This window comes from Ctenopharyngodon idella, chromosome 8 (genome assembly GCF_019924925.1).
Source record: "Ctenopharyngodon idella isolate HZGC_01 chromosome 8, HZGC01, whole genome shotgun sequence".
Taxonomy (NCBI): Eukaryota; Metazoa; Chordata; class Actinopteri; order Cypriniformes; family Xenocyprididae; genus Ctenopharyngodon; species Ctenopharyngodon idella.
This window is the reverse complement of record NC_067227.1, coordinates 17,099,072-17,111,413: the sequence shown is the minus strand read 5'-3', so window position 1 is coordinate 17,111,413 and position 12,342 is coordinate 17,099,072. Positions and strand designations below refer to the sequence as shown.

The 12,342-nt window shown below is 37.3% G+C and overlaps 2 protein-coding genes across 7 annotated transcripts in view; one reads left to right on the top strand and one right to left on the bottom strand.

Annotated features, from left to right (window-relative positions):
* Positions 1 to 7,511, top strand: part of kcnq2a (potassium voltage-gated channel, KQT-like subfamily, member 2a) — a 33,974-nt gene extending 26,463 nt beyond the window's left edge. For all 4 annotated transcript variants that reach the window (XM_051902088.1, XM_051902086.1, XM_051902087.1 and 1 more), the window contains 4 exons: positions 1,551 to 1,650; positions 1,949 to 2,080; positions 5,353 to 5,470; positions 5,567 to 7,511. In XM_051902088.1, coding sequence (XP_051758048.1) covers positions 1,551 to 1,650; positions 1,949 to 2,080; positions 5,353 to 5,470; positions 5,567 to 6,280 — 1,064 coding nt within the window. In that variant the 3' untranslated portion in view covers positions 6,281 to 7,511. The remainder of the gene's footprint in view (positions 1 to 1,550; positions 1,651 to 1,948; positions 2,081 to 5,352; positions 5,471 to 5,566) is intronic.
* si:dkey-183p4.10 (glutamic acid-rich protein) lies at positions 7,212 to 11,788 on the bottom strand. Of its 3 annotated transcripts, none has more exons than XM_051902092.1 (8): positions 11,619 to 11,788; positions 9,624 to 11,363; positions 9,431 to 9,497; positions 8,972 to 9,315; positions 8,323 to 8,395; positions 8,197 to 8,242; positions 7,991 to 8,107; positions 7,212 to 7,744 (listed from the first exon to the last, which is right to left on the bottom strand). In XM_051902092.1, exons 1-8 carry the CDS (start codon positions 11,659 to 11,661, stop codon positions 7,643 to 7,645), a joined length of 2,532 nt encoding a protein of 843 aa, XP_051758052.1. In that variant the 5' UTR covers positions 11,662 to 11,788; the 3' UTR covers positions 7,212 to 7,642. The 3 variants fall into 3 exon arrangements, with proteins under 3 accessions (XP_051758052.1, XP_051758050.1, XP_051758051.1); XM_051902090.1 differs by having other exon boundaries at positions 8,197 to 8,245; positions 11,619 to 11,786; XM_051902091.1 differs by having other exon boundaries at positions 8,197 to 8,245; positions 8,972 to 9,312; positions 11,619 to 11,786.
* Between the last annotated feature and the right edge of the window lie 554 nt (positions 11,789 to 12,342).

The following is a 12,342-nucleotide window of genomic DNA, read 5'->3' as shown; positions in this document are numbered from 1 at the left end:
GCTGCTCACGTGAACAGCGTCGGCCAATACTGAGCCAGGGTTCTGACTTAGAAGTGCTGAACGTAAAAGGAGAAGGACACAGAAGACAAGATATTGTTGAATAACTTAGCTGTTTTTGTTTTGTTTTTGTGCACAAAAAGTATTCTCGTTGCTTCATAAAATTAAGGTTGAACCACTGCAGTCACGTGGACTATTTTAACAATGTCTTTACTACCTTTCTGGGCCTTGAAAATGGTTGTTAAATTGCTATGGAGGGTCAGAGAGCTCTCAATTTCATCAGAAAAATCTTAATTTGTGTTTCAAAGATGAACGAAGGTCTTACAGGTTTGGAACGACATGAGGGTGAGTAATTAAAGGAGTAGTTCACTTTTAAATAAACTTTTGCTGATAATTTACTCACCCCCATGTCATCCAAGATGTCCATGTCTTTCTTTCTTCAGCTGAAAAGAAATGAAGGTTTTTGATGAAAACATTCCAGGATTTTTCTCCATATAATGGACTTCAATGGACACCAAACGGTTCAAGGTCCAAATGACAGTTTCAGTGCAGCTTCAAAGGGCTTTAAACGATACCAGACGAGGAATAATGGTCTTATCTAGCGAAACGATCGGTCATTTTCGAAAAAAATGTAAATGTATATGCTTTATATAAACAAATGTTCGCCTTCTAAGTGCTTCCGCCAAAACCGCATTTCCGTATTCTCCAAAAAGTTTTTGACCTTCAACCGTTTGGAGGCCATTGAAGTCCATTATATGGAGAATAATCCTGGAATGTTTTCATCAAAAACCTTCATTTCTTTTCGACTGAAGAAAGAAAGACATGAAGATCTTGGATGACATGGGGGTGAGTAAATTATCAGGAAGTTTATTTAAAAGTGGACTAATCCTTTAATGACAGAATTTTCATTTTTTCATTTTCACTTTAAGTGCCTTACTAAAGGACATACATAAGGAATAGTTCTCACAAAAATAAAAATTGTCATCATTTACTCACCTTCATGTTGTACCAAACCTGTATGATAGTCTCTGATGGGTTTTACTCTAGCAATATCACATGAGCAAATATTGTACTGAATTTCAGCATAGCATACCTGCAGCTTCATTCCTACGACTGAAATACAGTCATGTTGATATTCAGAACAAAATCATAATTTGCAAGTGTGATATTGATTTTATACAACAGTTCTGTAAAAAAAAAAAAAAAAAAGAGATTATTTCAAGTTATTTGTATGAAAAACCACACAACTCTGCTTTCACTCCACACTGCTCACATACTCTGGTTTGGAACTCCAGGGATGCAGACAAGCAGAGTGATTCTAACAGTGAAAAGTCTAAGTGCTGTTGGACAATATCAGTCTTGGAACGCCGCTTGGCTAATCAAACTGAAGGAGTGGAACTAACTGTTGTATAATGTGAAGTACCTTAGCAGTTTATCGAGCATGTCTGCCATGGCAGATGTTTTCTGTAATCTTTCATCTTGTCAAATGGCTGTTTTTCATTAACATTAGGATTCTTTACATTGGGAGCAGCCTGTGCTTTTGTGTGTTGTAGAGGCGAGCCTTCCAGAGGAGCTTGGGGACGACAGGGGTTTCCACTGCGAGTTCGTGCCGGATCTGTCTCCGGGACTTAAGGTCACCATCAGAGCAATCTGGTAAGAGGCATTAGTTTCCAGAATAGAACAAATTAGGGGTGTCAAATTTTGCTTTCATAACAATTAAGTATAATTACAATTATTTTTTAAAACAAAATAAAACTAAATTATGTGTTTTTATTTTTTAACTAATTAAATACTTTATAAATGAATCATTTAAATGTTATTTTTTAAATTATTTATCATTATTTTAAAGCTGAAAACAGTAATTTAACTGGTGGGACAGTCAAATGTTTATTAAATTCTGTAATTATTGCTCTGAATTGTCATGTTACAGTAACTTTTCTGTCTTTCCCAGTATTATGCGGTTCCTGGTGTCTAAGAGGAGATTTAAGGAGAGCCTCAGGCCCTATGATGTGATGGATGTGATTGAGCAGTATTCAGCCGGCCATCTGGACATGCTGTCACGCATCAAAAACCTTCAGTCCAGGCAAGACTTCAGTCTGTTCAGAAAAAAAAAAACACATCACAAAGTTTTCACCATTACAGTGACCCTCTAACAATGACAGGATCCACCTGATTCAGTTGTCAATCAGTATTTGTCAGGAGCTGTAGCTGGATTGTTGGCTGCACCCTCTGGTGGTCACTGTTTGGTATTGCAGAAAGATAAAACTGTAGAAAGGCAGGATGAGATACTAGGGATAGTTCACCCAAAAATGATGTTGTTCTAAATCTGTATGAGTTTCTTTATTCTCTTGAACACAAAATAAGATATTTTAAAGAATGTTGGTATCCAGACAGTTGATTGCACCCACTGACTTCCATAGTATATATATATTTTTTTTTTCCTACTATGGACTCAATGGGTGCCGTCAACTGTCTGGATACCAACATTCTTTAAAATATCTTCTTTCGTGTTCAACAGAAAAAAAAAGTCATACAGGTTTGGAACAACTTGGGGGTGGGTAAGTAATGACAAAATTTTCATTTTTGGGTGAACTATCCCTTTAACACTGCTTGATCAAAATCACATTCACGGTGATTGTTTTCTGTGTCACATTCAAAATGATTTGAATTCAGATTCACTCCTTTTCTCTCAAATAAGCCTCATATATGTTGTGAAATAGCATCCACACATATACCACTATAATCCAACAGCAAAAACCATTTCTGTCATACATGTAAACATGAAACACTGTTCCTAGAAGTGGGTGAGAACAGACATGTATGGAATATATTCTTTCTTATTTGTTGACGGTCCTCGCTGGGGTATATGGAATGGTTTCCATGTGTTGCTTGATGATGCTTGGTATCCATGTTCTCTCTGTGTACTTTGCCAGGATAGATTTGATTGTGGGTCCCCCTCCCCCCTCGACCCCTCGTCACAAGAAGTACGTAATCAATTCACCAATGGCCTTCCCATGCTGAATGGGTTTATTATTGGACAGCATTGTAGTATAAAACTACAGTTGTATCATGACAATTAAATTACTCAAGTCAAAGAGAAACATGAGGGGAAACTTGTCTCTTAACTGGTAGCATTGTTGATTGGATATTCTATGTTCACCTTGAGAAAGAATTATGTTTTGGATGGTATAATTATCTATAATTACTTGACTGCTTCAGAATTAAGCTTATCAAAAGTTCATTTATGAAATTATATATATATAAAAAAGAATTTTCTTTATGCTGTGCAATAATGCCACACACTACAGTGTGACCATGCAGCCTGCTTATTGGGGGACTGATGCAATTGTGCATGCTGTTCCAGGGTTTAAAAAAAGAGAGAATAACTACAATGTACAGTGTTTAAAACACAAAGCATCATAAGGCATGGAACCAGGTGACATTGTGAATTAATTTTCATTTATTTCCCCACATTTTTTATTATACAAACTCCTTGGCATTGGTATGTTTGCCAATCAGTGTTGGGGAAGCTACTTTAAGGGGTGGGGGGTATGGTGGGAAGGGGGGGAGGGTATTTCTAAATACAACTATCTGATGATATTATTTATAATTTAGTCTGAGATATATTTTATTAGGTTTTTAAATAAATCAATAATATCTATTAAGGTAAAAGTACTAAATTTGAAGAGAGACAGTCACAAAATGCACCCTTAATCTAACAATAATTAACAGCAGCTTTTAACAAAATATTTCATTATAAAGAAGTGCACTGAATATGCAGCACAGGGACTCAGACTGAAGCTGTTTTATTAGTCTTTTACATGAACCCCTCAACCGATTTACTAGAGTGATTCTGACCAGTGTTATTTTAGTATTATTTATATACTATTGTAGTTTTTATTAATATTTTGAATTAGCTTTTACTTTTATATGTTCAGCTTTAAATTGATTAATTTGTAGTCGTTATGTGCTTGTTTTATATATATATATATATATATATATATATATATAATATATACTACAGGGCTGTTAAATGCTCGAATCTGATTGGTTGACCAACATTCTAAGGCGCAGTTATTTTCAGGGAAACGCACGGCTAAAGTAGTTCTAGGAAGGTCTTGACCGCATTGCAGTTCCATATCACTTCGCCAAATTATTTGTTATTTTTTCAGGTCCTACAGCCTACAACCGCAAAAGAACCAAAACCCACAACAACACTGACCAAGCAAATAAATATAGTAAACAATAGGATGAAAACAACAAATTATTGTCAAGGTTTTTACCACAAAATACGTTTTATTGTGTCCTGAAAGTTCTCGCGCGCACTCTCTCTTTCAAATGTACACACGTTACTGTGTCGTATAGGCGTACAGAAACGTTTGGTCAGCGCTGCTCTGACGAATTAATCAGAGTAAAATAGTTTAGCAACTTAAGATACATGACTCACCAGCGAGGTAATAACTGTGCGGTTCTTGAGATAAACTTATAGTATAGGCTAATTCGCATATGCTGCTTATTCTCTCTCTCTCTCATAGAGTATAAGCGGAACAATTGACGACGGGCTGTTGAATTCTTAGAAAATAATGCACACCCGAGGTGGTAATGCGGCCACGACGCAAAGTCGTCAATTATTCCTTACACACACACACATATATATATATATATATATATATATAATATATGTTTTATTTTTATATATGTAGTTTTATTTTAATTCCATTTTTAGTTTTTGTTAACAATAACAATACTGATTCTGACCAATACTAGATAAGTCAGAGGGCTGTTAAGGGCAAAACCAATTCACTAGAATGATTTAATAAAAAGAATCACTTGATAGATAGAGCCTTTTAGTAAAAACTGGTTCACTAAATTCTGATTCACTACAATGAATCAGACTTTCCACACTGAAAAATGTAGTTAAGTTAGCTGTTTCCTTATTTTTAAATCAGTTACTCCCCAACACTGCTGTCAATAACTTTGCAGAGAAAGAGTTTTCACTGCAGTAATGTGAGCGTTCATCTCAGCACAATGCTGCAGCACATCTTTGTTTGAAAGAGCCATCTTTTTGAAGACCCAAGTCCTTGATGAATGCATGCTGATCAACAACACTGCAGTATGGCACGCAGCATGCAATATCACTTATATTCACTTTCAGCAAATCAAGCTTCAAATAATTTTTTCCCCCTATGATTTAAACCCTGCTGTCCTATGTTTGCATTCGCATGCTCAAGTTCTCCACCATAAAGCTAAATTCTGTTAACTTGACAAGGTACAGTGCACAGTTAACCACTGAATCTCAGTGTGAATGAGGGTGTATTGACTATGTGTCGAAGTGATGGTCTATTGGATCACTAGAGTGGATCAGATTGTGGGAAAAGGAGCCGGGACAGGAGAAAAGGACAAACCCAAAAGCGACACAGACATGGTTGAGGACCAGAGCATGATGGGACGTCTGAACAAGATGGAGAAACAGGTGAACCACATTGTGTCAAGTTCATTTTGATGTGTTTGTATAGCACCATATACTGTATGTCAGTGCTGAAGAGTCTGGTTGTCTCTCCTTGTTCAGGTGGGGGCAATGGACCTCAAACTCAACTTTTTGGTCAGCGTGTACACCACACATATGGGCATCCCGCGATCTGAGACCGAAGCCCTCCTGGGCTTTAAAATCCCTTATCCTGCTCCTCCTTACCGCAGCCCTGATGATAAGAGCGAGAAAGCACAGAACGAGGACGATGATAAAAACAAGAGCACGTCCCCCGTCCATCCTGGTCCCAACGGGACTCCCACCGACAGCCAGTGCCGGCCCTCTACCTCATGGCATCAGCAGGAAGAACATCCCCTCAGTGTGCCTCTCTGGAACAACAGCCGAGGAGTGTCACCGATAGGCACCGACGACCCCTCATTGTACCGCCTCCCGCCTCCGCCGTTCCACGAGAGCGGTGACAGCAGCCGCTCGCGTAGGTCCAGGAGACCCATCCAGCAGCAGGCAGCTGTCGAGAGTGACACGTCTCTGTCCATTCCCTCAGTGGACCATGAGGAACTAGACCGCTCTTTTAGTGGCTTTAGTATTTCTCAGGCCAGGGATGAGGATTACGTGCCTCAGGTGGGTCTGGGGCTTTTTGGTGGAGGAGGCGGGACGCTGTGCAACCATCTCAGGCCTTTTCTGGCTGAGGCAGAGTCAGATACGGACTCCGACCTGTATACGCCCGGAGCACCGTCACCTCTCTCTTTTACAGGAGAGGGGCCTTTCGGTGACAGGATGTGGCCCGGTCCGAAGTAGTTTCAAGTTTATGTTATGAGGATCAGTATCCTAGATGTAGCTGATGGACATCTAAAACTGTCGGAAGTTTTTTTCAAACTCAAAAAAAAACCACAAAAATGTGGGAGTGATTACCGACTGCACTGATGCAACGGCAGCAAGAACGAAACCTGAACATTGCTGTTTAAAAAAGACCCCAAACATGGAGGCTGAGGATATGTGCGTTCACAAACGGAAAAGATTGTGTGTATTAAATTACTGGCATGGATCTTATTCAAATCAAACAAGCCACCTCTTCTTTATTAGTTTCTCTAGTTACCACAGCTAATGCAGTATCAAATGCACTTTACCTTACAACTGTTATTTTGATTCACAAGATATTTATTTATTTATTTACATTGTCTTTTCTGAAATGCGTTATGAGACTGTTATGCGAAACGAGTAGTTAATCAGGGCATGTGTTCGTAGTAAGCATTTAATGAATATATTTAAATTGAAAGGTTTCAGTGGAGAAAATCATTTCAGCCAAAGAAAAAGATGACAGAAAGCTGAGCATGCCTTACAGGTACTTTTTACCCTCTTGCATTTCTTATCTGAAGGGTGGAAAATTAATTAATTTTTTATAGCTACTTTTAAAGTCAAAGCACTTACAAAGAGAGACGTACTTTTAGAGGAATAATAATAATATTTCCAGAAACCCTGGTAATGGTCAAAGGAGAAATATCCATGCTATTGCTATTTTAATTTTCTAGAATTTGGTTAGTTCCACTATGATATCATATTTTATGCTGTAGTGAAGAAGGCACTGAATAATAATCAGACCTAAAATACACTAACTGCATGGCATGTTTATGGAATATAGCTTGCTGACAACCTAATAGGATGACAATTGAGATTAGAAAGAAATAGCAATGAAAGAATGTCTTCTTAACTGTAGTCAGGGATAAAGGAATTGAAAATGTATAAAATGTATTTATTTGTTTTGTTTTTTTCAGGTCAATTTTACTTTGAAAGCACTTGTTTGTACAAGGTGTCCTGTAGGTACAACAGACCATGTACATCTGCAAATGTATCACTCTTCCTAGTAAAACGGAAGATGATTAATCTATCTAAATGTGGTTTACATAAGAAAACAGAGATTGCCATGTTAAAAGACATAAACATTTTTTTAAAAAGCTGTATTTCAAAGCGCTGTTCAAACATTACAGTGTTAGGTTGCATCCTGTAAGGAAATAAAGTTGGTCTTATCTCAGTCTGCTTGCTTGTCTGTTTCATGAGATTTTGCATGGCCTTGTGCAATCATTTCTTTATCATACATGCAGAGGCCTTGACTTTTTTTGTGTGTGTTTTGAATTATGTTGAATATCCAAGATCCATGTGAATTCAGTAGATCCAGTCCAAGCTGTCTGTGGCCCAGCAGTAAGACAGCAGTCCCACCACTGTCGCTAGACTCACTGCTAACACTGACCGCAGCAGGACAACACACTAAAGAGAGATCAAGACAGAGTTCAGTATAAAATGATAGGTTAGATTATTGATTTTATTAGTAATTACTTCACTTGAGGCTGATTCAAGTGCAGTATACAGTAACTTGCATTGTATATGAATAATGGCAGTATCAGAACTGACATTGCTATTTATATATGATAAATGTTTACACAACTTATACAATATTTGTGTATATCATGAGCATGTTGTTATTTTTTTTAATTCTAGCAAATTTATATTTACCTTATTTCTTTTGGGGTGTTCCTTCAGCTGCTTGTCTGCCTTTTGTAAGCCTTTTGGTAAAAATTTTTGCCTTGCGTATAGACGTCTCTTGTGTGGTTCATCAGAATCACTTTGGTCCTGAAACGTGGCGAGCAGATGGCGTTAGATTATTATTATTATTTGATCAATTTTTTTGTACAGTATGCTTGATGATCTTATGTTCTCACCTCAGTCTTCTGGAGAGTGTCATCTTCTGAGTTTGATTCCTGTTCACTGCTGCAAGGCAATATAAAATGCAAATTTACCAATCTGAAATCTGAATGAAGTTTTAAGATGAATGAAATCCATCTTACCTATCATTATCTTCCTCATTTTGAGAAGATTGTTGATTCAACCTAAACATAAGTCTGTGGGTCCTGTCTGCTTCTGTTGAGAGATAAATTTACACTTCATTTATTTATTCATTTATCAGGCATTTTTATCTGAACCCGTGTCCTTGATGCTATGGTCATGCGTAACAGTTGAGCTACAGAAGCAATTTTTATATAAAAATAACAATTTGAATATATTTTAAATAGTAATTTTTTTCTGTGATGGCTTCAGCATCAATACTCCAGTCTTCAGTGTCACATGATCCTCAGAAATTATTCTAATATGCTGATTTGATGCTCAAGAAACATTTTATATTATTATCAATGTTGAAAACCATTAATATTGCAGTTAATATATTAATTTCTTAATATTTTTGTGGAAACCGTGATACTTTTTTTTCAGGATTCTTTGATGAATAGAAAGTTTAAAAGAACAGCATTTATTTGAAATATAGGAAACTTTTTTAATATTATTTTTAAATATTATAATTTAATATTATATTAATATTATAAATATATTTACTGTCACTTTTGATTAATTGAATGCCTTGCTGAATAAAAGTATGAATCTTTGAATTAAAATCTTACTGACCCCAATTTTTTTCGATAAAACATGCATTTGAGCACTTACCCTCTTTTTGCTCCTCTTTAACAAACTCCTCATAGTATCTGTCAGTTCTTGCTTGTTCCTGCTTCATGTCTCTCTCGATTTCATTTTTCAGCTTCTCCAAGAAATCATCCTCATCATCACAGATCTCCTTACTAATTTTATAGAACTCTTCTACATTAATGTCATGGTCATATTCATCAAGATTCATTTCCTCATCCATCAGAAGGGTGCTAATATTTTCAATGTATGAATCTTCTGAGGGTTCACGGCTGTCTTCCTTGTTGCTTTGTTCATTTTTAACTGAACTGGACTCTGGAGGATGCAACTCACTGATGCAACCTTTTGTGCTCAGTTCCTCTTCACTGCTGTGTGGCAGATCATTCAAATCAAATTTATAAGCTTGTTTGGTACTCTAAAATCTAAGATATATGTTACGCAAAAAACACTTTACTTTTGAAGTAACTTTGAAATCTGCTTTACCTGTCACTATCCACCTCATAAAGAGAGGATTCTAGATCCAAACAAAATGTCACTTTGTGGATTCTACCTGTTGTAGTTGTTGGGAAAGAATTTATCCAGTAGTAGGTTAAAATTCATTAATAAAATTCCTAATAAAAATGTGATTCATGTTATTGTTTAGGGTGTTAAGATGGTTCACAAAATTAGCATTTACCTTTGTTTTCTTCGCCTTCGGCAGGCTGGTAGAATCTGTTAAATGCTTCAATTCTGGCTTTTTCTTTCTCCCAGTCCCTCTCGGTCTCCTCCCCATCATTCTCCAGCTCTTCCTGAAAATCGTCCTCTTCATCACAGATCACCTCTTCTCCATTAATGTCCCAGTCATATTCGTCAAGCTTCAGGTTGTGATCATCCATCAAGTTCCAAAACGTCCCAGGTAGCAAAGTGTTGATATTTTCACCAATATCTGATACTTCTGAGTGTTCACTGTTATGTTCTTTGTTGTTTGGTTTGACTGAAATGGCCTCTAATGGATGTGACTCACTCACGCTTCTGTTTTCAGATGAGTTTGTCTCAGAAGAACCTTCTATTCCTGCTTCAGGAGATGCCGGAATGCCTGAAAAATCTTCTACATCACATTCCTCTTTCTGACTATCTGTGACCACCACATCCACTAAACCATGTTCAATGCTGTTCCAATCTGTAGCAAAGTCTTTCTTGAAGTTGTGCTCTTGTTTCATGAGAGCTGTGTTTTTTTCCTCTGGGATTTTATGGAAAGTGAAATCAGGGGTTTCTTCTTGGCTCTTGCAGTAGTCGTCATCACTGCTGATATCACTATCATAGTCAGGGTGCTCATTCATGTAAGATTCACTGGAATTGAATTGGAAATTCGCAGAGATTCCAAAATCAGAACTTTCCCCAGTGTTTGAAATCTCACTGTTATATTCATCATCCCTAATACTGTCCTGCTTTGTCTGGAACAGTATGTCATCGTCAGATTTCTCCACATCCAGATCCTCATTCTTGACATAAGTAAGCATACATTCATCTTTCCTTTGAACATCATCATCCCTAGAAGTTACATCTTTGTAACTCAGTGGAGGTTCTTCATGGTTCTTCATCTCATAGGAACAACCCAGATCTACAACCTGCACCTCATCTAGCTTGGTGTCCATGTGGTTGGGTTGTTCACCCTCATGACCTTCACTGCTGTCCCCACTATCACTTTGAGACAAATCAGAGGGGTACTCTGCTAAACCTTCCTCTTCTCTTTCATGATTTTCATGATCTTCTTCTGTAAACTCTTTCATCTCATCCGCAGACTGGACCTCCTTTGATGCTACTGGCCAATCTTGCAATGTTGACTTTATGGCACTAAAACAATCAAGCGTATTATCATCTGGTGCATGCTGAAGGACATGTTCCTCAGTGCTGCCAAGCTCCATTCTATCCTCTTTGGATGTTGAGCTCTCATTTTCAGGTATATCCACCAACTGGTAGGACAGTAGATGTGATGTTGTCTCTGTGCTCATCGTTTCCAGGTCATAGTGAGTTACTTTTGGAAGAACCGTTTTTTCTAGCACACTGACATCTTCAGCTTGTTCCTTGTTCATTTGATGTACCTCGAGTTCATTCTCTCTGCATTCCTCATCATGCAAGCTTAATTGCTGGTTTTGGGTTTGTGTCTTATTTTCATCTGTATCGTCATCATCCCATGAACCACAGAGCATAGATCCTGCCTTCATGCTTTGTTCATCAAACGAGAAGTTCCTATTGTTTTCAGAACAGTTCTTAGTTTCCTCTTCCCTATTTGTCCACTCGAAATCTATGTCAGACTCAGATCCACTGGATTCTTTGTGACTGTTGTCGTCCTCCATGTCTGGTTCATTTTGAGGTACATTAACACTGTGTGCTGTTGCACTGTCTTCATCAAAGTGTAGATCCTCAAAGTTTGTCTCTGTTTTTATTTTAAACATAATGCAAGGTGTAATTAAAAATATGGTTAAAACACAGATGAAAAATCAAACCAGAAAATTCCCTTATATTAACAAAGTACTGTATTTTTACAGACTTTTCTTATATTGACTTAAGGTAAAAAGTCAAAATATTTATGGAATAAAATGGTTTAGTGGTGAAAATGACGATATTCACAGTTGGCTACAATTTTTTTTTACTGCTTCATTACACAAAAGGTCTCACACAAAAATCTTACCTGGGAATGCGTCCTTCAGAAAATCTGCAATGTTTTGCTCCATCTTGTTTTTGACAACAGGACGTGTTAATCATAATAATTTCACCTCGTACAGACAAAATCAGATGCAGACATGACAGACACTCTGAATGTTCCACCTCTTGACAAAATGAGCGTATATGATGCGTGCCGCATCATGTCATAGCTGCTTCCTGTTTAAATAGGGCCATAACAACAAGTACATGACTAGAAACATCACAGAATTGAACAGGTACTGAACAAAAACTGCTAAATTAGCATGAAATGTACATTAAAGTTGTTAAATACAAGAATCAAAAGTTGTGTCAACCTACTTGATTTATTACATCTTAGTATTTCTGTGCTGTGCGTGTGTTTGTGTGTGTTTGTGTGTGTGTGTGTGTGTGTGTGTGTGTGTGTGTGTGTGTGTGTGTGTGTGTGTGTGTGCGCTACTGCTGCATGAGCGCAGCCTTGTTTGACATTTTCTAGGTTGCGGTTTGAGTAGCTCAACCACAGCATATCTCCTCTAAATTGATGCATCCTTCTCATGAGTAACGCAGTATATTTATGCAAACGCTTCCTTGCAGGCACCTCAGACAATGTAAAAGGTGTTTTTAAGATGAAAAAGATGATCGATTTCCATTATGAGAGGTTTCTTTTTTAGTGAGTTTTGTGGATTTAATCTGTCTATTAGATTTTCTTACAATTTCAAGTATTAAAATGAGAC

Coding starts and splice junctions, on each gene's coding strand:
- si:dkey-183p4.10 (XM_051902090.1), bottom strand. CDS start 11,661: ATGGAGCAAAACATTGCAGATTTTCTGAAGGACGCATTCCCAG. Junction 9,498..9,623: donor CGAAGGCGAAGAAAACAAAG/GTAAATGCTAAT, acceptor CAACTACAACAG/GTAGAATCCACAAAGTGACA. Junction 8,246..8,322: donor AATGAGGAAGATAATGATAG/GTAAGATGGATT, acceptor ATTGCCTTGCAG/CAGTGAACAGGAATCAAACT.